Source organism: Trichomycterus rosablanca, chromosome 6 (genome assembly GCF_030014385.1).
Source record: "Trichomycterus rosablanca isolate fTriRos1 chromosome 6, fTriRos1.hap1, whole genome shotgun sequence".
NCBI classification, from domain to species: domain Eukaryota; kingdom Metazoa; phylum Chordata; class Actinopteri; order Siluriformes; family Trichomycteridae; genus Trichomycterus; species Trichomycterus rosablanca.
In genome coordinates, this window is record NC_085993.1 from 2,341,342 (window position 1) to 2,365,408 (window position 24,067).

Below are 24,067 nucleotides of genomic sequence, written 5' to 3' on the forward strand. Positions count from 1 at the left end.
GCAGTGCTGAGAATGATCCACCACCTAAATAATACCTGCTCTGTGGTGGTCCTGACCATTGAAGAACAGGGTTAAAGCAGGCTAAAAAGGTATGTAAAGAAACAGATGGACTACAGTCAGTAATTGTAGAACTACAAAGTGCTCCTATATGGTAAGTGCAGCTGATAAAATGGACAGTGAGTGTAGAAACAAAGTTATGGCTGATCAGTGTACTGTATACATGCAGTTTGCGTCTGAAACCTCCCGAATCCATTTCACATTCAGCTGAGAAAAGGCTTAAACACCCAGAGAAAAGCTACCAAAGTGTCCAGTGTTGCAGGGTTTAGTAATTATTTATAGCCAGTAAACAATTCCAGTTGATCAGAGGAAATAATTTATTGTACAATAAAAAATAAACTGAGTGAAATGAGGAAGCAGTGAGCGGGGAATGTACATAATGTCTTAGTTTAATATTTTCTTGTTTCATATAGATCAATTGATAAATTGAATGATCAGTGCAATCATTGGATTGGAATTGGAAGAAGCATATTGGTATGATTTATATCAGGAAATTCCTAAATTTGATGGTTTCACAGGACACATTATCACTAATATAGTATCATTACATCTACTAAGAACAAGAATCTAAACTAGTGTTGGTGTTGACAAACCGAATAGGTGGTTGGCTTTATTACAGCAGGTGAGCTTTAATATTTTTGTGCTGTACAGGTTATAAAAAGAACGAAAATAACAAAACAAACGCTTGATGGACAACAGAAAAAGTAAATTACTGTATGGCCCAAATTCTTCATCACGAAATACTCAGTTCTAAATAAACTGCCAATCAAAGCAGAGCTTTATAAAGCGATCTAGTGATTTATTACACACAGCTTGTATGACCGGAGGGAAACACAAACGTCATACAACATGACAAAACTGCAGAGCAACAAATCAAAACAAAACAGCTCCAGTTGTGCACGAATTCTAATGAAATAATAAGAAACTTTTGAAGGGAGTTTGTTTTAGTGTTTAAATAATCAATTGTGATAGTGACGATGTTGTTTACGTTAATAAGAGACTTTATTGGCCTATTTATGCATGCTTTTAGAAATTAGTATCAGCCCCGGTCACATCGAGCGACAGTGCGAAACTGAACTACATTCACACCGGTTCTTAGCATGTTCTCCCTACACCCTCTTTAGATTTTCACTTCTCTTGTTTTCTTTTATCCGCTGCCCTATTAAAAATGAAACATAAACGTGATCACGACACCAGACCCGACCCGACGCCGCCACACCTCCCGATAATCGACGATCGACGAACACCGTATGCAAAAATAAAACGACGTGAACGTCCGTGGATAGAAGACGTGGGATTAACTTGTGGAAGGTTACAGCGTCGGGGGCTTGAGGCCGTACTTCCTGGCCACCTCGGTCTGGGCGTAGGCGGCGTCGCAGAGCGAGTACAGATGCGCCATTTCCATCTCAGATTTGGCCAGGTTGATGGCCTTGTTGAACATGTCTATGGCCTTGTCCAGGTTTCCTCTGCGGAGAAAGAAAGCACATTTTAGAAAATGTATACACACACACAAACACATACACCGATCAGACATAACATTATGACCACCTTTCTAATATTGTGTTGGTCAAAACAGCCCTGGCCCTTCCGAGGCATAGAGTCTGACACCTTTCTATCAGAACCAGCATGAACTCCTTCAGCAGTTTGAGCTGCAGTAGATCGTCTGTTGGATCGGACCACACAGGCCAGCCTTCGCTCCCCACGTGCATCAGTGAGCCTTGGCCGCCCATGACCCTGTCACCGGTTTACCACTGTTCCTTCCTTGGAGCACTTTTGATAGATACTGACCCCACAAGAGCTGCAGTTTTGGAGATGTTCTGACCAAGTCATCTAGCTATCACAATTTAGCCCTCAGATCCTCGCGCTCGCCCATTTTTCCAGCTTCTAACATCAACTTTGAGGATAAAATGTTCACTTGCTGCCTAATATATCCCCCCCACTAACAGGTGCCGTGATGAAGAGATAATCAGTGTTAGTCACTTCACCTGTCAGTGCTCAGAATGTTATGCCTGGTCGGTGTGTATAATAATATTATAGTCAAAATGCAAAGATTATTAAAAGAACAGTAAGGCAGCACTAAATGTAAAGCTATAAAATATTTAAAAAATTGAAAAATCAAGTCTTGGGATTTAATGATTCTGCAGCTACCTTGTAACTCAACGTCCCCTAAACTCGACGCACTTTGTGGAGAAATCTGTATACTTAAACTCGACGTGTTCAGCTTTGTGTGTGAATCTGATCTGAATCTGCATCAGTGTGGAATAAGGTGCAGATCCAGGGTTACAGCTCCACGTGTATCTGTGTTTATCTGGATTCTCCTCCCTGTTTCACTTTTAAACTTGTGTTACAGCTCCAGCTTCTGAGAAACGGTGAGAATCAGAATCAGCTTCTCCCAGAGTCTAAAACGCTTCTGGTTGAAAATAAAGCTTAACGTGGTTTAATGTAGTAAAAGAAGGAGACAGGAGCACTAAACTTCTCTTCATTATTACTGCTCATAAGTTCCTCCACTAATCACATTCCTCACTCGCTGTTTTGCCACTTCTCATGTGAATGCGCCGGTACTGAAGGGAATACGGTATTCCAAGATCAAGCATCTGCACCATTAAGAAGCGCCAGGAAACAATATAGAAGTAAAACTAAAGTGCAGCTTTTATTGTATTTTTATTGATTTTTAACTGTTTGTAATTGTATTTCAGTGTGTTTATATTATATTTGTGTTATTTTCAGTGTTTAAGTGTCAAAAACAACCTCATTATTTTACATGAGACTAAAATATCTGCAGCTCCACGGGACCATGGACGCATTAACAGGTTTCCCAAACATCCTTATGGGCAAAAATACCTTGAACCTCGACGTCTTTAAAACTCGACGCCGCTCCCAGAACCGACTGACGTCGTGTTTCAAGGTACAACACATTATTAATTGTGTTGTCATGTTTTGTGTATTAATTTGCTGGGAAATCACGTAGCAAACTTCAAACATAACGTGTTGCACTTGGATGACGGGACAGACCTCTGGACTTCGATGGTTCCCATCGTTTCATAGGCGAAGTCACATTTGTTGTCGATCTCGATGGCCTTGCTGATCAGATCCAGACCAATGTCCAGATCCTGCTTCCACTGCAGCTGCAGAAGTCTGCTCACACACACACACACTTTTATTCAGTGCTGTTTAAGACAAGTAACGTTAATGCATCTGTATGGGAGAGTCATGTGACCTTACACCTACCCTTTATGAACGTATGTCGTAGCGTTATCAGGTTCCAGTTCAATACATTTGTCGTACATCTCGTCTGCTTTTCCAAATTGCTGCTGATCAGTGAGTGCCTACACAGATATTAGAACAATTTTTAATATTAATTGTGTAATTAATTGAGGCTACAAAGCCTCCTTGTTTCTACACTCACTGTCCATTTTATCAGCTCCACTTACCATATAGAAGCACTTTGTAGTTCTACAATTACTGACTGTAGTCCATCTGTTTCTCTGCATGCTTTGTTACCCCCCTTTCACCCTGTTCTTTAATGGTCAGGACCACCACAGTGCAGGTATTATTTAGGTGGTGGATCATTCTCAGCACTGCAGTGACACTGACATGGTGGTGGTGTGTTAGTGTGTGTTGTGCTGGTATGAGTGGATCAGACACAGCAGCGCTGCTGGAGTTTTTAAACACCTCACTGTCACTGCTGGACTGAGAATCGTCCACCGACCAAAAATATCCAGCCGACAGTGCCCCGTGGGCAGCGTCCTGTGACCACTGATGAAGGTCTAGAAGATGAGCGACTCAAACAGCAGCAATAGATGAGCGATCGTCTCTGACTTTACATCTACAAGGTGGACCGACTAGGTAGGAGTGTCTAATAGAGTGGACAGTGAGTGGACACGGTATTTAAAAACTCCAGCACAACACACACTAACACACCACCACCATGTCAGTGTCACTGCAGGGCTGAGAATGATCCACCACCTAAATAATACCTGCTCTGTGGGGGTCCTGACCATTGAAGAACAGCATGAAAGGGGGCTAACAAAGCATGTAGAGAAACAGATGGACTACAGTCAGTAATTGTAGAACTACAAAGTGATACTATATGGTAAGTGGAGCTGATAAAATGGACAATGAGGAGGTGGTTTTAATGTTATGGCAGATCGGTGTATATTACCTAATGGTAAACACAAAGACTGTGGTAAATACCTGAGCATACAGAGCATAGCCCTCTGCACACTTCGGAAACCTTCTGATCACATCCTCGAAGCCGTCCATGGCCGTCTGCACTTGGCATGGGTTGTTTCCAGTGTAGGCCTGCCTATACTGAAGCACAGAGATACGAAAAGGTGCTTTAAAAGAAGTCTGAAAACTTCAGCTGCCTCAGTAGAGAGGATCCTAATAAGACATGGAGCTCATGAGGCAGATTATTTAGACGCTCTACTTTACGTCACCGCAGTTTTAGCTTACTAAGCTAACACAGTTAGCCTCAGGCAGCACACGTCTCCCTCCGAGTATCGAAAACGCTCAAACCGTCCCTGACGAGCCTGAATTTACAAATAAACGACACGTGCATAATTACACCTTTATACAGATTAAACATCAATGAGGATTTATTTACATTTGAAGAGAACTCCGTTGGTTGCTCCGCATTATATTCGTTCACCATGTTTGTAGTTTTTTGTGAGCAAAGTCGTGCCGCACTGAATGCTGGGATTGCGCCGGACGCTCCCTCGTCATTCAGTCAGATCATCACTCAGAATTAAGGCGCCTCAGTAGGAGCGATTTAAGGGAGCTAAGATTCGACTCGGACTTGTTTCAAATGACTCGTGACTCGCTAAAAATGACTTGTAGACTTATTAGTATATATATATATAAATGATCTGACATCATTCTGATCATGTTATTTTCTGCTCTAATAACGCTCCGGCCGATGTAGTGATGAAGCGTCGCTCCCTATTTAAAAAGGTGGAATACCCTACGTAGTGCACTTCACAGGAACAGATCATGTGAATGGAACGCTCCTACAGAATCGGCGCTAATGATTGTAAGAACCGCTTTCTGAACCAATCAGAGCTTCTGATTGTAATTGTTAGTAAGAAATGCTGTTATTTGCATTTATTCAGTTTGAGTCACACAGATGACGCGGTAATGAAACGCTCGATCGGCTTTCTAACGACTTCCTGTTTTACTTCACGACCGGGAAAAGTTTGGAGGTTATTTACAAAATAACGGATTCTATTCCTAATGGGACGCACGCTTATAAATGTAATAGCATCTGGAAGAACAGAAGCTCAGGTAAGCAGCGGTTATGATTGTTTTTGCTGTGTTTGGGATTTTGGCCGCTGCGCCGTAATTTGCAATGAAAATAAAACGTCAGTTGAAGCTTTTAACTGAGTGAGGAAAGTAAAGGCACGAAGTAAAACGACTAAATACACTCGCTAATCTGTTGTTGTTTTTTATCTGAACTTACAGATTATTTGATATTTCTACGCTACATTTCCAATATAAGTTTTGTGTAGATTATATTGACTCGTGACTCGACTCGGACTCGTATTTTGTGACTCGTGAACATCTCTGACTTGCACGCGTACCTCATTTAATTGGGTATTTATGTTCCTTAAGCGCACATTTTCTAACATCGATTGTAAACGAGAGTCAGTGTGTGTGATCGGTGCTCTCGGCTGGTACTCGTACTCACCAGAGCAAAACACTTCTGAGCCTGTGCCAGTGCCGAGTCGGGCCTGAGCAGAATACACTCGTCGAAATCTGCTACGGCCTCCTCGACCTGGTCCAGCAAGATCTTCAACTAAGAGAGAACAGGAGGATTTCAAGTCGACGCATTTAAACCGAGGACGCGTCGTCTTTAATAAACAAGTACTAAAGGGGTAACGGGTAAGCACTCGGCTGGATGTTTACCTGTCCCCGGTGGTGGTAGACGTCTGCATTGCGAAGGTCGATCTGAGCAGCCGTGTTGAAGTCTTCTGTAGAGAGATGCGGCTGCTGTTGCTGCATGTACATGCTGCCCCGTTTTATCAGAGCGTTCGCCCGCAGCTGAAACAGGACAGTAACAAAACGCCTTTCAGCATCTTTCTTTACAAGCCTAAATAATCGAAAATCTGTCAAAGCAAAACCTCAGGTCAGAACAATGAAAGATCAGTGGCTGTGTTTACATGCAAAGATTTTCTCCAATCTGATTGATTTTCATCAGTGGTCACAGGACGCTGCCACGGGGCGCTGTTGGCTGGATATATTTGGTTGGTGGACTATTCTCAGTCCAGCAGTGACAGTGAGGTGTTTAAAAACTCCAGCAGCGCTGCTGTGTCTGATCCACTCATACCAGCACAACACACACTAACACACCACCACCATGTCGGTGTCACTGCAGTGCTGAGAATGATCCACCACCTCAATAATACCTGCTCTGATGGGTTGCCAGGTCATTACTAATGTATTGTTTATGCTATTCATGAATTTTCTTGTTTTCTCTCAATCTAGTCGTTCCCAATTAGCCTGACCGAGGTGGGCCGTAACTAACACACGCCCCCTCCGACTCGTATGTAGAAGCAGACCGCTTCTTTTCACCTGCACCAAGTGGGTTCACAGTGGGATCAGTATCGCATACATGCAATGATCTCCATTATTCCATTGATCACCCAGCAGAGCAGTTAGTTACCTCCCCAAGATTTACCCTAATTAGTATGTGTATTTGTAATTATATAGTCTAAATCATGCTGGTATTGTTTATAGGTCAGTTGCACCAATTAGAAATACCACCAGGTGCAGCAATGTGCTTCTAATACCCTCCCATTACCTTCACGTTGGCATCCTGCATGTTGATGACTTGATCGAGGTCGGGCTGGGCAGCCGTGGCGTTGCCAATAAGAAGGTAGAAGGTGGCTCTGAGCAGCAGGGCCTCGGCTGTGTATTTTCCCTTGGAGTCGATCTCCTTAGTGCACTCGCTGATGATCTTATCGTAGTTCTCCTCCTCCATGTACTGCTTCGCCTTCAGATAGCCCGAACTGCACACAGGAGATTCGTACCGCTTTATGGACACTATATGGTCAAAAGTATTTGCACACCTGATCTGATCGTGAGCTTGTTGGACGTCCTAATTCAAACACAAATGGTACGGAACAACACCCGCTCTCCTGAAGGCTTCTCGCAAGACTCGGGAGTGTGTCTGTGTATGGGAATTTGTGCCCATTTAGTCAAAAGTGGGCACTGATGTTGGTGTTCCCGATTCATTCCAGAGCTGTCGAGTGAGGCTGAGGTCAGGGCTCTATAGAGCTTGCTTTGTGCACAGGGGCACAGCCATGCTGGAACAGCCTTGCCTAAACTGTTGCTGCAATTTGGAGGCATTCTCCACACAGACATGGGGAGAACATGCAAACTGCACACAGAAATGACCCGGACCGCTTCACCTGGGGATCGAACCCAGGACCTTCATGCTGTGAGGCGACAGTGCTACCCATCGATTTTTGTTTGTTTGTGTTTATTGCCATTCCAGCTCTATTAGGCTATGTACATGGCATTAGAGGTGGGTTCAAAACCAAGTTTAGGCTAAGAAAAAGCTATTGTACTATATTTGACTTTTAATCTTTAGGTAATTCAACAAATTCAGAATTTTTTGTGGGTTATTGCGTTCGAAGAGGTCTTTCATATTTGTGTCTCTGTAAAATATTTTTTCTAGTATCTTCGATGGCTTGGCATTCTGTCAGGAAATGTTTTATTGACACTTGTGATCCACAGTACTGGCAGTTTGGTGCATCTTACCCCAAGAGAAGGTGTCTGTGTGTCAGGGCTGAATGTCCTACCTATCGAGCCAATGTGTTTAGGTGCTTCAGTGGTATTATGTTTACTACATCTAGGGGTGTCACTAAAGACTATTTTTTTTATCGATTAATCTATAGATTATTTTATCGATTAGTTGATTAATGTAAAACGATTAAATCTCATTTAATCTTCTTTTATTTTAACAACAAACTGTACGGCATAATAATATAACACAGAACTAAATGTAAACAGGGTTTATGTCCATATGATCACATTCTCAAGCGCTCCATATTAAACACAGCGCAGCACGTGTTTATGGTGTTCAGTACACACAGCAACGTGCTTCAACTTACAGCAGGAATAAAATAGTGAGAGGTGGGCACGTCTCATTACGTCCAACGTGCTGCTGTGGTACCATAAAAGCTCTGCACAGTGAACAAACCAGCTTTTAGTTTTGTGCCAGTTTTAAGTATCACCAAACTTTTGATGATTTGGGTGGTGGAAAACTTTGAGCTGTTATCTGAAAGCTCTACAATCGGCCTCTGATGGCTGCAGACGGCGTTTTATAAGACTGAGCTTAATGTCGCCAACCAGCGACCGGACCAGATACGACTGAGGTCCTGCACACAGCGGGTAGTGCTGAGGGAATCATATGAACGCTTATATGAACGGAAACAACAGTTTGAAAAACGACGCGTCGACTTAAGATGCTTCGACTCCATCGACTAACTACATCTCATCACTGTGAACTCTGACCTCTCCGAGACCTCAGAAGCCTCGCCCTCTTTGTCCTTGTCCTCGTCCTTCTTCTCTCCTTTCTGAAGGGGTTGTGAGATGATGTCGTCAGTAAAAGAGCTGAAGTAGGACTTGATGAACTGAGGCGACGGCATGAGAGGCTCCCGGTTCTGGACAGATTCGATCAAATAAATGAAATATGAAACATGACTCGAGTGTACAAACGAGAATCAACTAAAAAAAGATGCTGTACGCTTGTGTGGCGTCTTCTCACCTTGTATTTCTCTTTGGCCTTCTCTTTGCCCAGCTGTTTGAGCACTTTATCGGCCAGTAGCATGCTCTGCTGGTTCTGGAAGGCCTCGAGAATACAAACAGCCGTCACATCTAGGAGGAATTAATGCCAGATATCAGTTAACTGAGCTTGTTCCTCAGATTTAAGGAGGAACTTAAAAATCAACCACATTATCATTTTTATTTCATTTTTATTACCCTGGTCAGGGTATTTTTTTCTAATAATCTCAGTCACGCTGGCATTTGTAATAAGTGAGTTCCTATTTGTATCTAAAATAGCACTCCATGTGCTACACAGTCTGTAACTAGAACTTCAAACTGCACCAATTAGAAATACAAACAAATTAGTGCTGGGCGGTATGACCAAACATTTGGTACTTTTATACGTCTGTGGCTGATTCTACTGTCATAAGTACATGGAAAATAAAAGGTTTTAATTTCAGTATGTATATAATGAAGGTTTTGAGGACTATAAGCTTTGCTCAGCCCCACAAAATGACACAATATATGATGGAATCAGTACGCTTATAGTTTATTTAATATTTAAGTATTGTACAATTACCCTTAGCTCTCCCTTTAACAAATAAAACCACGCTTGAAAAGTGGATGACTTTAAATCTCTCCGCTTCAGTTCCCTTATAACGTTGGTTTACCGACTGACATGAAGTATTTGCGCCCTGTAAGACAAACCTGGAATCCAGAGTTTTAATTATCGCTCTGAAAGCTTCTTTCTCAATTGTTTATAGAGGAATCGAGTCCTCGCGTATGTGGATCGTTACTGCGTTCGTAACAGCCGTGGCTCGACAAACCGTACAGTTCTAAACTGCCGACACGCCTGATTTGTTTGGCAGGTTCTTCCGGTGCATATTTGGTCCTCCTCTCTTCATCCTCCATCTGTTTTTGTTTGTCTTTTTATTTTTCACCATATTGAAGAAGCCTCTCTCATCTGTTAACACCGTCATGCTAAGGCAAACTGTACCGTCATACCGCCCAGTCGTAAAACAAATATTACTAGCAACGATCATATTTACATCCCTGCTTCTCCTACCCTCCCATTACCTTGACGTTGGCATCCTGCATGTTAAAAATGCATCTAAAAATGCAAAGTCAAAGACCAAAACCTTGGGCCAAAATAACACATAAATATTGTAATTTCATTTTCATTACCCTGGTCGGGGTTGTGGCACCAAACCATCGCAGGGCTTCGTCCCCACCCCCAAATGAATCATGGGTAGCGTAATAGACTGCAGCGCCACCCGAGCGTCTCAATACGTTAATATAAAAAAAGGTAAAAAAAAACAGTAGGGTCACTCCTTTATAACTGCTTGAATTTTCATCCAAATGCCAAAAAATAAGGGCTGTCGTCCTCCAGGCTGACAAAAAAGGATTTAAAAGACTGGGTGTGGCAGGGTATGTGGGTGTACTGATGGTGGCATGGCATGGTGTAAGAACACAACTTCATTCTAAAGGTCATTTGTGCTTATTGTAACGTGGCTATGCCAAGCCAGTTTGTACGCCGGATGCCAATCATGACGCAACCCTCATATTTCTGTCTGGGGTTGGGACCTGCACTGAGAGCGCACTGACAAGTACCACCCCAGACATTTCGCCGATGGCTAGATCCCCAGCGTACTTTACTTCTGCACCTCCCGAGCACCACAATAATTAGACAAAAGCTACGTTAGTCAAATCCTTCGGGCCTCCCACCTTCCAGACACTCCTTTTTGTTGTCCAGTCTTTCCAAGGCTCTGGCACGCCGGAACAAGGCTTTAATGTAGCGTGGGTTCATCTCCACAGCCTGAGTGCAGTCCTCCACTACTTCCTTCCATCTCGACTGCAGAGACAAACATGTAGTCAGAACAGCAACACATTTAAACGCTCGAGCAGCTCCAAAATAAAGGTCGGAGGGCCAGAACTGACCTGTTGCTCGAACGCTGCGGCTCTGTTCTGGTAGAAGGTGGACAGATCGCTTTTCTGCTCCTTGGGACAAAGGCTTATAGCGTCGGTGTAGCACTGGATGGCCTGCTCGTACTTGCCAGCCTTGAAATACTTGTTGCCCTTGTTCTTAGCAGCCTGGGCCTTATCCAGAGGGCTCTGTGCACAAAAGAAAGCATTTAATAGAGTTAATTCCACAGCACTATTGAAATATCGTCATGGGTAAACGTAATGTACCAGTTTATAATGGCATGGAATGCAAATAAAATACAAACCCCATAAATACAAGAGCAAATTTAGCCGCAAGCAACGATTTCTGGGGTCCAAGAACAATTAGTCCAATGTGGCCCAGCGCATTCACATGAAAAGCGGCAAAACCGTCAGATCCAGGGTTACAGCTCCACGTGTATCTGTGTTTATCTGGATTCTCCTCCCTGTTTCACTTTTAAACTTGTGTTACAGCTCCAGCTTCTGAGAAACGGTGAGAATCAGAATCAGCTTCTCCCAGAGTCTAAAACGCTTCTGGTTGAAAATAAAGCTTAACGTGGTTTAATGTACTAAAAGAAGGAGACAGGAGCACTAAACTTCTCTTCATTATTACTGCTCATAAGTTCCTCCACTAATCACATTCCTCACTCGCTGTTTTACTACAGTAAGTCACGCTAAGTTTTGTGCACCGCCGTCACACTTCATAGGAAATAACGGCACAGCGGCGCAAAAGCTATTGTGCCGCTTCTCATGTGAACGCGCCGGTACTGAACGGAATATGATATTCCAAGATCAAGCATCTCCACCATTGAGAAGCGTCAGGAAACAATAAAGAAGTAAAACTAAAGTGCAGCTTTTATTGTATTTTTATTGATGTGTAACTGTTAGTAATTGTATTTCAGTGTGTTTATATTATATTTGTGTTATTTTCAGTGTATAAGTGTCAAAAACAACCTCATTATTTTACATTAACCTAAAATATTTGCAGTTCCAAACATCCTTTTTGAAAAAATACCTTGAAACTCGACGTCTTTAAAACTCGACAACAGTCCCAGAACCGACTGACGTTGAGTTTCAAGTTTCACGGTACCACTGTAGCACCGTCTCACTCCACAGGAAACAACGGCACAGCCGCTTCTCATATGAATGCACCCTAATGAACCAGTTCTGAAGGAGGATAAAGCACTATGCCGAAGTGGTATGTTTCGGCTGACTGTACTGGTGTAGAAGCGAGCCTTTTTTAGCTTCAGTTTCTTGACTGACTGCATTGCAGTAGCTTTGCTGAATTGGGTGGAATTAATTGCTTCAGCTACCAGTAGAATCCATCCTACGCTAAGCATTTGTTAACATGTGTTTTTTTTCCTTCAACTGGCCCAGTCAAACCCATTCTTTAGGTACTCTGCAGTCATATGGAGGTTTTGCATTGCCTTTCGGGCTTTGCCTTTCTAGGTCCTTCAGTTCTTGACTTACACAGTTCCCCCAGACTGCCATTTCATAACATTTTAAACAATGCTTAACAAAATGTTAACGCTATATTTATTTAGATGTTTTACGCCGGGCTCCCACAGTGGTTATAATTACGGCAGGAAAGGACGGTAGTTCTCATATTTCAGTTTATAGTCCCTGTCAAGTGTCGTTCTTTAGATGCGTTTCCATTTCGGCTTGATTAAAGATTCTCCTAGTCTTTTGTATGGCAATAGATTGTCAAACACTGTAAGAACATTCAGTTAGTATGCAGTATGTTGATTGAAATGGGTATATGGCAGGCATCACAGAGTGGAGGAGCTTTATTAATGCTATATGACCTCACAAATGTATCTACAAAAAGAAGGGATGAAGTAAAAATAAAAACCACATGATTGATACAGTGAACGACACAGTTAGCATTAAATATTTGCTCTAACGTGTAATGTAGAATCCCATCGCGGCCTCCTACTTCTAAGAGACCCTTGTACAGTTAGAATCGCACATTAGCACATTAGGTACAGCCAGTTCTGGGTTCGGATGCATAACCTATTGTACTGTAGTAGTCGTGTAATGGACCACGGTTCTTCATGCGATTACGCACCCTGTCGATAAGACAGACAGGAAAATCCGACCTACAATCCAAGCTAATCCCACAACCTCCTGATTTACAGGGAGTCAGTAAAGCAACAGCATACAGCATAACCATAATAACAGGATTAAAATTTAACATTTATTTTACCTAACACACTCTGCTCTAGTGTTCAGACACACAAAGACAAAGTGAGATGTTGGATCTAGAGCAGTAATGAAAATATCAGTTCTTCTGTTGTGGCTGAAAGTTATGATCAGTCATAATAATAATAATAATAATAATAATAATACATTAAAGCCAAGGTCGCTTCACAGAACAAAATCCATTAGAGAGAACAGAAGTGTTTAGAGAAGAGACACACAGCAGATGGCAGATACATAAAAACTAGTTAGATATTAGGGCTGCACGATATTTCGTTTCAGCATCGACATCGCGATATGTCACTTAATGCAAATTAAATCGAATACGTCACGCTACAACTTTTTTGCTGCTCGACACAAAACGAAAAATCACACCGTTCTCATTTTCCATGACGCATCTACCAGTGTGTTCAACAACCCAGTGAGCCGCCTCGCTGTACTACCTACATAGGCAGCTGCCACAGTAGAGAGGATCCTAATAAGTCAATGACTTAGAAGGCAGGTTATTGGAACGCGCCCGATTCCATCGGGTTTCGCATTTAGCATCTTGCCATTAAAACCAATGGAATGAGGTGGGACGGCGCTAACATGTCAACATAACATCTCGATTCGTCTACAGCAGTGGTTCTCAAACTTTTTAGACCAAGTACCACCCATTATCAAACCAAAAGTTCCAAGTACCACCTATGTTTCTCATCACAGAACCACATATGGCACACATTAATTAGGTGTGTGTGTGTGTGTGTATATTAGTGATGGGAATTATGGCTCTTTGAAGGGAGTCGGATCTTTTGGCTCGGTTCCTTTTAAAGAGCCGTTCAAAAAATGGCTCTTCGTTCTTCGGGAGGCGCTACTGGGGGTAAACTATAAGACACCCCCGATATTAATATCAAATGTTGCTACCTTGCCTTAAATGTATTCCTAATTCAACAACACTTAAATGAGAAAAATATATTTATTTCAAAAGGAAAAAAAACCCACAGGTAAGAGACATACTGTGGTTGCATTTCATTAAGTTTCAGAAAAATCCTCTTTTGTGCAGAGATGCGACTGTTTGTTTCTGCTTTAAAACATAAGCACAAGGAAATAACCAGATTTAACACAATTAAACAAGTTTATAGTTTATTTCTCAATTATTTGTCATTATACTACTAGCTCTAGCTCTCTCTCTCTCTGTCTGTGTGTGTGTGTGTGTGTGTTTATGTGTGTGGTGTTAGTGTATGTGAATCTAAGTGTGTGTGTGTGTGTGTGTGTGTGTGTGTGTGTGTGTGTGTGTGTGTGTGTCTCGCTCGCTCTCCGTGATACTGAAAGTGCAGCTCTTATTACGAGTTATGATTAATTTCCTTTACTGATGCGAAGCTGAATGGGTGGATTACAGTCGATAAGAACCGGAATCGGATCGTTCACAAACGACTCAACATTAGTATATATATGCAGTTACCACTGACCATTTTAGTGAGTGCGCCTGTTTAGCGGAGCAGCCTGGTGATGTCAGGAACGAGATCAGTGAGATTCAAACGCAGATCTGCTCTGACAAAAGCGTTTCGGAAATTTCGAGATGGAAACCGCGAACTTGAAGTATAGACGTAATGAAGTACGGTGGCTGCGTAGCCCCGAATATTTTTAAAAACACATTCGTTTTAATTAAACTGATTTTATTCAAACAGAATTATAAGAACTTTGAAACAGATTTTATTAGTTATTTACACATTTTGTTTCATATTTTTTTATTTGTAATTATTAAATTATTTATTTTTTCGGTGCATGTAATTACTTTTCCGAGATTATCTGGCATACCACAGTTTGAGAACCACTGGTCTACAGAAAACTGTTACATTTGCTGACAAGCCCAAACTTGCAAAGAAAAACACTCGTTAAAAATTAATAATTATTTATTTACGTTTGAGAGAAGAGATGCCGCAGTGTATTCTGGGATTGACTTCATCACTAAGGACGCTCTCGAGTCTCACTCGTTCTGCCTCAGCATTGTGCTTAGTAACTAAGGCATCTAAGTAACTAAGAAATCTGGGATTTGGAACAGGTGTATAGCTGCTCTTTTGTTTGTATAGTTTTTTTTTAAATAATGTTACTACTTGAAGAGGTTTTGATTGTGAAATAAAATATTAAATGACCAATTTTGTCAATCCTGTTAATAATTCCCTCGTGTGATATTGAAGCTTTCTTAGTTTAATGCTCAGTTTCAACCCAGTACAAAGATGTAGCTGGTCATAATCTTTTGTATCCCTTGTAGGCACCACGCTTTTTCACAGATGAGCCCCTTATTTAGAGTAAGATACATGCATCATTAATATTATTAATAATGTGGTGAAAATTCCTGCATTTTTTTAATATCGCAATATAATCGCAGGAAAATGCAGCCCTATTAGATATCCAACAACTCAAAGTTAGTTCTAGTTAACAGACCATATTACCATAACATAAAGTACATGTTGTGTTTACAGATTACACTACATGTTTTTCTAATGCACATTATATTTCATACAACGTACATGGAGCAGCAGAATGACTTACTAACATTCAACAGCAAATTTAAACCCTTGAACTACTGAACTGTCACTACCCTTTGGACCCTTTAGTTATGCTTTATTTGTTTAACTGTAGGGTGCTTAAGAATACCATGCTCTAGAACTAGCACCATAAAACTCGACTGAAAATTAAATGAAAAAAGATTAAGCTTTCTGTTCAGAGAAAAACACTTAATAATTTGGCCACTACGACCAAAAATAGGTGAGACACAACAGTATTGTACCTACTGTCATGCAATGTTGAGTGTTATGCTCTACCTGATTGGTAGAAGAAAATGAGTCCTGACCCCAACCCTATCAAGGATCTGGAGTGTATGAAAAGTTGGTACCAAAAATGAGGGTTTAAGTTCCAGCCCAAGTTGTTATACGTGTGCTGATGGATCTCAAAAGCTTTGTTGTTATTTACTAGGATTTTAGGGTGACGTTTCACACTTTTTGCTTCCATTTATGGTTCCACAGAGCAGGTAGTTACATGTTACACAAGATTCATCAGTTCAAGTTCAATGTCAAACATCATCACGGCCAATTTTGTATTTCTAGTTCACCTCACTTAGAAGTCTTTGTACTGTGGAAGGAAACCAAAACTCCCAGAGAAAACCCACAACGACACGGGGAGAACATGCATCAAACATGAATCGAACCCAAAACCCTCTCTGTGTGAGCCACCCTGAACAGGGTTCGGATTGGTTTACCACTATGTTAGTACTACTTGCTGCACTCCTGCACCTTCTTTCCCCACAAATCAAACATAATGTTGATATTAATAGCTAATAACCGCCAAAAATGAATCGTCATTGATCGTCATTGACATTGAAGGTCTCCGACCTTCACGTACCCCATCCAGCATGTCTAAACTCACGGCTGTTTTTCACCTCCTGGCTGTACTGCATAGGGAGTGCCTTGCTATGCCTTCCGGAAGTCACCCACCCCTCAACTAGACAGCAAAGAAATGGGAATGAAACCCTGTCGACCTCCCTCCCAAAGGGGGGCGGCACGGTGGCTACAGTGTATCACAAAAGTGAGTACACCCCTCACATTTCTGCAGATATTTAAGTATATCTTTTCATGGGACAACACTGACAAAATGACACTTTGACACAATGAAAAGTAGTCTGTGTGCAGCTTATATAACAGTGTAAATTTATTCTTCCCTCAAAATAACTCAATATACAGCCATTAATGTCTAAACCACCGGCAACAAAAGTGAGTACACCCCTTAGTGAAAGTTCCTAAAGTGTCAATATTTTGTGTGGCCACCATTATTTCCCAGAACTGCCTTAACTCTGCTGGGCATGGAGTTTACCAGAGCTTCACAGGTTGCCACTGGAATGCTTTTCCACTCCTCCATGACGACATCACGGAGCTGGCGGATATTCGAGACTTTGCGCTCCTCCACCTTCCGCTTGAGGATGCCCCAAAGATGTTCTATTGGGTTTAGGTCTGGAGACATGCTTGGCCAGTTCATCACCTTTACCCTCAGCCTCTTCAATAAAGCAGTGGTCGTCTTAGAGGTGTGTTTGGGGTCATTATCATGCTGGAACACTGCCCTGCGACCCAGTTTCCAGAGGGAGGGGATCATGCTCTGCTTCAGTATTTCACAGTACATATTGGAGTTCATGTGTCCCTCAATGAAATGTAACTCCCCAACACCTGCTGCACTCATGCAGCCCCAGACCATGGCATTCCCACCACCATGCTTGACTGTAGGCATGACACACTTATCTTTGTACTCCTCACCTGATTGCCGCCACACATGCTTGAGACCATCTGAACCAAACAAATTAATCTTGGTCTCATCAGACCATAGGACATGGTTTCAGTAATCCATGTCCTTTGTTGACATGTCTTCAGCAAACTGTTTGCGGGCTTTCTTGTGTAGAGACTTCAGAAGAGGCTTCCTTCTGGGGTAACAGCCATGCAGACCAATTTGATGTAGTGTGCGGCGTATGGTCTGAGCACTGACAGGCTGACCCCCCACCTTTTCAATCTCTGCAGCAATGCTGACAGCACTCCTGCGCCTATCTTTCAAAGACAGCAGTTGGATGTGACGCTGAGCACGTGCACTCAGCTTCTTTGGACGACCAACACGAGGTCTTTTCTGAGTGGACCCTGCTCTTTTAAAACGCTGGATGATCTTGGCCACTGTGCTGCAGCTCAGTTTCAGGGTGTTGGCAATCTTCTTGTAGCCTTGGCCATCTTCATGTAGCGCAACAATTCGTCTTTTAAGATCCTCAGAGAGTTCTTTGCCATGAGGTACCATGTTGGAACTTTCAGTGACCAGTATGAGAGAGTGTGAGAGCTGTACTACTAAATTGAACACACCTGCTCCCTATGCACACCTGAGACCTAGTAACACTAACAAATCACATGACATTTTGGAGGGAAAATGAGAAGCAGTGCTCAATTTGGACATTTAGGGGTGTAGTCTCTTAGGGGTGTACTCACTTTTGTTGCCGGTGGTTTAGACATTAATGGCTGTATATTGAGTTATTTTGAGGGAAGAATAAATTTACACTGTTATATAAGCTGCACACAGACTACTTTTCATTGTGTCAAAGTGTCATTTTGTCAGTGTTGTCCCATGAAAAGATATACTTAAATATCTGCAGAAATGTGAGGGGTGTACTCACTTTTGTGATACACTGTAAGTGGGTAGCACTGTCGCCTCACAGCAAGAAGGTCCTGGGTTCGATCCCCAGGCGGGGCGGTCCGGGTCCTTTCTATGTGGAGTTTGCATGTTCTCCCCGTGCCTGCGTGGGTTTCCTCCCACAGTCCAAAGACATGCGAGTGAGGTGAACTGGAGGTGCTAAATTGTCCATGACTGTGTTCGATATAATCTTGTGTAATGAGTAACTACCGTTCCTGTCATGAATGTAACCGAAGTGTAAAACATGACGTTAAAATCCTAATAAACAAACAAACAAACCCTCCCTAAGACACAGCCAGTTGTGCCTGGCGAATGCGTAGCCAGCTCGACCTCTGTGAGTTTTGGGGCTGGCGTATTCGCCCCACGCACCGTCTGAGATCCCAGTGGTAGCTCAGTGGTTACAGTACTGGACTAGTAATCCCAAGTTTGATGGTTCAAGCACCACCAAAACCCTTAACCTCCAACTGCTAAAAAAAAATTTATTTAGTGATAACTGTAAGTCGCTTTGGATAAAAGTGTCTGCTAAATGCTGCATGTAAATGTACTTGACAATGTAGTATAAAGAAACAATAGCTGTACTTCTGTAACCATCAGTCTAAGCTTACATACAAATGCAACTCAGTTACTGTAAATCAGGGGTCTCAAACTCGCGGCCCACGGGCCAGTTGCGGCACGCAGGCCGATATTTTGTGGCCCCTGACATAGCGTCAAAGTTCATTGTTAGTGCGGCCCGGTCGGTTTTCTCACACGCACCTATTTTGCCGAGTCGTTGCGCAACTCTTTACCCTTCGCATTTTATTATTTTTTTCACTTAGCAACGTATTAGCAACGTCACTTGGCTGAAACGTGATTCAGAGCGACACCAAGTGGAAGGAAAATATATCCTGTCAGCCAGTGCAAGGTACAGAGGACAGAAAGGTGCGATCGCAAAAGAAAACAAATTTACCAAGAATGATTTAATCAAAAAGGTCAAGAATTTAAAATATATAAAACAGACAATGCACTTGATATTAAGAATTAAGAGAGGTGAAGTAACATGGACACCAGAGTTAGCTCAGTGGCGGAGAGATTTGGTAGAGCAGAAGGATGTGTAAGATGTAAACAAAAAGAATTAGAGATGGGACGATCGATCGGCTATGAATCGGTATCGGCCGATTTTTAATCAAAATATGCTATCGGCGATCGGCGATATTTCCTAAAAGTAGCCGATCCGATCGTGTGATATATAAAGACCATGTTAAGTTAACAGCTCAGTGGATCGATCCAGACTTTGATCTACGAAGCACCAACCATCACATCACCATTCATCAACCATCGTACAGAAACCATCGTACAGAAACCACAGTGAAAGCTCTTCATGACCTAAAATAACATCATTAACGTTGTGCATCATACATACGATGTAATTTTGCTGATTGTAATATTTACTTTAAAAAGATAATTCAACCCGGTCACATCTGAGTGGATTCTATCAGCACGTTATATAAACTCCTGGTTCACTTTGGTAAATCGTAAGCGGTTCTTACTTGTGATGTAGATGAGAACAGAAAACGTTACAGAGCCAATCAGAGGCAAAAGTTTATTCATTACCAAATTCGTTAGTTCAGGATCATCTGCTGAACTTTTAGCTCCTTAGATGGAACGAGTCTGACTCGGTTACAGATCTGTGCTAATAGCAGTTTAATGAAGCTTTTTAATGTAAGAGAGTCACACAAAATGTTCTGTAGTAGTTGGTGTTTATTTAAAACCACGACATTTAATTAATAACAGTAAACACGGAGAGATAACTGAGAAGAGAAACTTACGCTTCGCGAAAAATGACTCGTGAATCAATGAATCACTTATAGCGATACAGTGAACAAAGCGTCTCTTCTAAAGGCACAAACACAAACACACACACGCGCGCGCTGCTCCGGTTTATCTTCACTGTGAGGCTCTTTTTAAGTTTATTTATTTTATTTACTGCTAACCACCACCATCCCCCCCCCCCCCCCCCGATCGCAATCGGCTATCGGCAGATTTCCCTGAAAGGAGATCGGAGATCGGAATCGGTGCCAAAAACCCCGATCGTCCCATCTCTAAAAAGAATAAAATCTAGATCACTTTATTTATGAATGTGAAATGCATAAACACCTGAGAGATAAATTTAATAATGATAAGAAAAACAAAGTGCTCAAAAAAGCTATGAACAATGATAAAATTTTCAAATTCCTCTCAGAATATATAGAAAGGGCTTTCTGAATAATATCCCAAACACTCAGGTATTGGGCAGAGGTGGAAAGAGTACTAAAATATAGTACTCAGGTAAAAGTACTAATACTTTAAATAATTTTTACTGAAATACGAGTAAAATTACTAGTCTAAAAACCTACTCAAGTAAAAAAGTAACTCATTTAAAACGTACTCAGAGTAAACGTTACTTCGTTACTTGTGTTAGTAAAAAACTGTGGCACAGGGAACACTGTATGGGTATGTAAATTAGTGGATTTTACATTATACAGGCAATATAATTTAAACTACAGAAGACCCTTGAGTTACGAACGGTTTACCATACGAACATTTTAGGTTACGAGCGATCTGTTTCAATTTAACGTACGAACAAATTTCGCATTACGAACCGAAATTCGCGAAACACGTGACTTCACAAACAAGTCGATATATATACATACAGTGAGTGAACATTCGGACAGCGGACGGTGTTCTTCCGGTGTTTTCTTTATATTTCTTTTATATGTAAAATTCAATATTAAAATGTCCCCAAAGAATGTGCAGAGAGAGCACAGTGCTGAGAAAATGAACAAATCTATTACTGTTTGATGTTGTAAAGTATAATTACTCCTGCCAGTAGGTGTCACGGTGTATCAGACAGAGGGGACAGTGAGTGAGAGAGAAGAAGGAACTCGGCTCAGTAAAGTATTCTTTCTTTCGTGCAATTACACCTACAAAATACAATACTACTGAAATAAAGAAGGAAATAATAGAGAAATATGAGAGTTATTGTTGTTTCTGGTAGATACATTTTATTATATAAAAAGAAGGAAATGTATTATGGTGTATGGTACAGCACACGTACTGTACTGAAATGTGATGTGTGTTTATGTACAGTACAGTACTACTGTGTATTGTTGTTTATTATTGTTTATTACAATAACGTCTATTCTATAATTTAAGATTAAGGGAAAATATACGTGTATTTATAACAAAAAAGACCATTTAGGACATTAGAGAGGTTAGGGGTAAGGGGGGGGTTTGGGAGGTCTGGCACGGATTAATTCTATTTACATTATTTCTTATGGGAAAAATAGATTTAACTAACGAATATTTTGACTTAAGAACAGCCCTTCAGAACCAATTACATTCGTAAGTCAAGGGTCGACTGTAATAGAGAAATATGAGAGTTATTGTTGTTTCTGGTAGATACAGTTTATATAAAAGAAGGAAATGTATTATGGTTCATGGTACAGCACACGTACTGTACTGAAATGTGATGTGTTTATTATGTACAGTACTACTGTGTATTATTGTTTATTATTGTTTATTACAGAAATGTCTATTCTATAATTTAAGATTTAAGGGAAAATATACTTATATTTATAACAGAAAAGATCGTTTAAGACATTAGAAAGGTTAGATAAGGGGGGTTTGGAGGTCTGGCACGGATTAATTCTATTTACATTATATCTTATCAATTAAATTCGTAAGTCAAGTACTGTACTGTTAAAAATACTGATTTCTACAACTTAAAAATGTTATAAAATTGCCTTAAAATCATCATGAACATCATGTTCCATCCTTTAATTAATAATTACAGCAGAGTCGCTGCCATTAGCCATTCATTTCGCTTGTTTTGAGATAACAGCTTTATTGAAACATCTTGTTATGTAAAAAATTTATTTTATTTTTCTTTTATTTTAAGAATTAATGATGTCTAAAGTGTCCCTGCACAGAAATCCACTGGCTTAAGAGAGATTTGAGGTTTGGTTGGAGCAACCAAGCTAGCCTGTTTAGCATCTGGAAGCTAATCGCATTTTAAAAGTATGAACGTGTATTAAACCAAACCAAACAAAACTGTGTGCTTATGAGACATTTTGCAACAGAATAAAAATATCTAATCGATATTACAAACGTTTCATAATCATTTAGGGGAACGACATGAGCTAGGCTGAGAAAGAAAGCTGAATGCTTTCGCTTTGGGCTACCTGGCCTGTCAGCGTGTCCTTGGACCAGTCTCAAATGCATGCGTATTCACTACATACGCGCCCTAACATACGGCAATGAACACCGAAATTAAGAGTGCTATTTACAACATGCACATCGATTTGAGACGCGACCCGATATTGATCATGGACACTCGCGTTAAACAGTATTAGGAGTCTGGTGTAGTAGGCTGTATGACACTACCTAGTGCACTAGATTGCTGTTTGGGACGCAGCCCAGGGCTCAACCCACTCTAGGGCATACTGACCACTATGAAGTGCGAACAAGCCACTGGTGACACTGGTGTGCAGCCCTCATCCAGGACTCATGTTGTTTATAAGTGAATAAATAGAGCAGAAATAGGAATAAAATGTACCATGTTGTCCTGCTCGCTTCCTTCTGGAGTTTTCCTCTCCTCATTGCGCTCACCCTGCTCCTCTTTACCCCGGCTCACACTCCCACTGCACCTCCGGCTGCGGCTCCACAGGTAAGCGGCTCCCACCCCGAGCACGATGGGGGTCCCGACCAGCAGCGCCAGTTGCCACCGGGGCAGCCCGGAGCCGGCCTGAGGGTCGATGGGCTTCGAAGCGGCCATCGGTCCCACCACGCAGCTTACACACGCACACCGACACAGAGAGGTCAGAGAAGGAACCAGAGCATTCTGGGATACCACTCTTGAGGTTGCCAGACCTAGCAAATCAGCACCAAAACACATCGAACTACTAAAATGCACAGTAAACATAACAGTACACCTAATATTTATGACACATATGGCCAAAAATATGATTTAACATAATAATATAATACAACGATAACCACTATGTGTTCAACAACAATAAAAACATCAAAGGAAGGAATTACAATTTCATTTACAAATCGTGACTTTTAATATAATAAACCCAGCGATTATTGTTTATTCTGTTTTTTGGTTTGAATATATTGAATATATGAATGAGTACATTGGGTATAATAATATAAAATATTACATTTAAAGCAGAATCAGCTCTATTGAGAGAGAGAGAGAGATCAATAGATAGATAGATAGATAGATAGATAGATAGATAGATAGATAGATAGATAGATAGATAGATAGATAGTAGGTAGATAGATAGATAGATAGATAGATAGACAGACAGACAGACAGACAGACAGAGAGATAGACAGACAGATAGACAGACAGAGAGACAGACGATAGATAGATAGATAGATAGATAGATAGATAGATAGATAGATAGATAGACAGACAGACGATAGATAGATAGATAGATAGATAGATAGATAGATAGATAGATAGATAGATAGACAGACAGACAGACAGACAGACAGACAGACAGACAGACAGACGATAGGTAGGTAGGTAGATAGATAGATAGATAGATAGATAGATAGATAGATAGATAGATAGATAGATAGATAGATAGATAGATAGTAGGTAGATAGATAGATAGATAGACAGACAGACAGACAGACAGACAGACAGAGAGATAGACAGACAGATAGACAGACAGAGAGACAGACGATAGATAGATAGATAGATAGATAGATAGATAGATAGATAGATAGATAGATAGATAGATAGATAGATAGACAGACAGACGATAGATAGATAGATAGATAGATAGATAGATAGATAGATAGATAGATAGATAGATAGATAGATAGATAGACAGACAGACAGACAGACAGACAGACAGACGATAGGTAGGTAGGT

At 41.2% G+C, this 24,067-nt stretch overlaps 1 protein-coding gene across 1 annotated transcript; it reads right to left on the reverse strand.

The window, feature by feature from the left end:
• Positions 1-356: 356 nt before the first annotated feature.
• On the reverse strand, positions 357-22,976 carry tomm70a (translocase of outer mitochondrial membrane 70 homolog A (S. cerevisiae)). Its single transcript, XM_062997240.1, has 12 exons — positions 22,733-22,976; positions 10,765-10,938; positions 10,552-10,678; positions 8,828-8,937; positions 8,575-8,723; positions 6,857-7,064; positions 5,962-6,096; positions 5,744-5,851; positions 4,252-4,368; positions 3,286-3,383; positions 3,070-3,192; positions 357-1,523 (listed from the first exon to the last, which is right to left on the reverse strand). Exons 1-12 carry the CDS (start codon positions 22,949-22,951, stop codon positions 1,370-1,372), a joined length of 1,722 nt encoding a protein of 573 aa, XP_062853310.1. The 5' UTR covers positions 22,952-22,976; the 3' UTR covers positions 357-1,369.
• Positions 22,977-24,067: the final 1,091 nt, after the last annotated feature.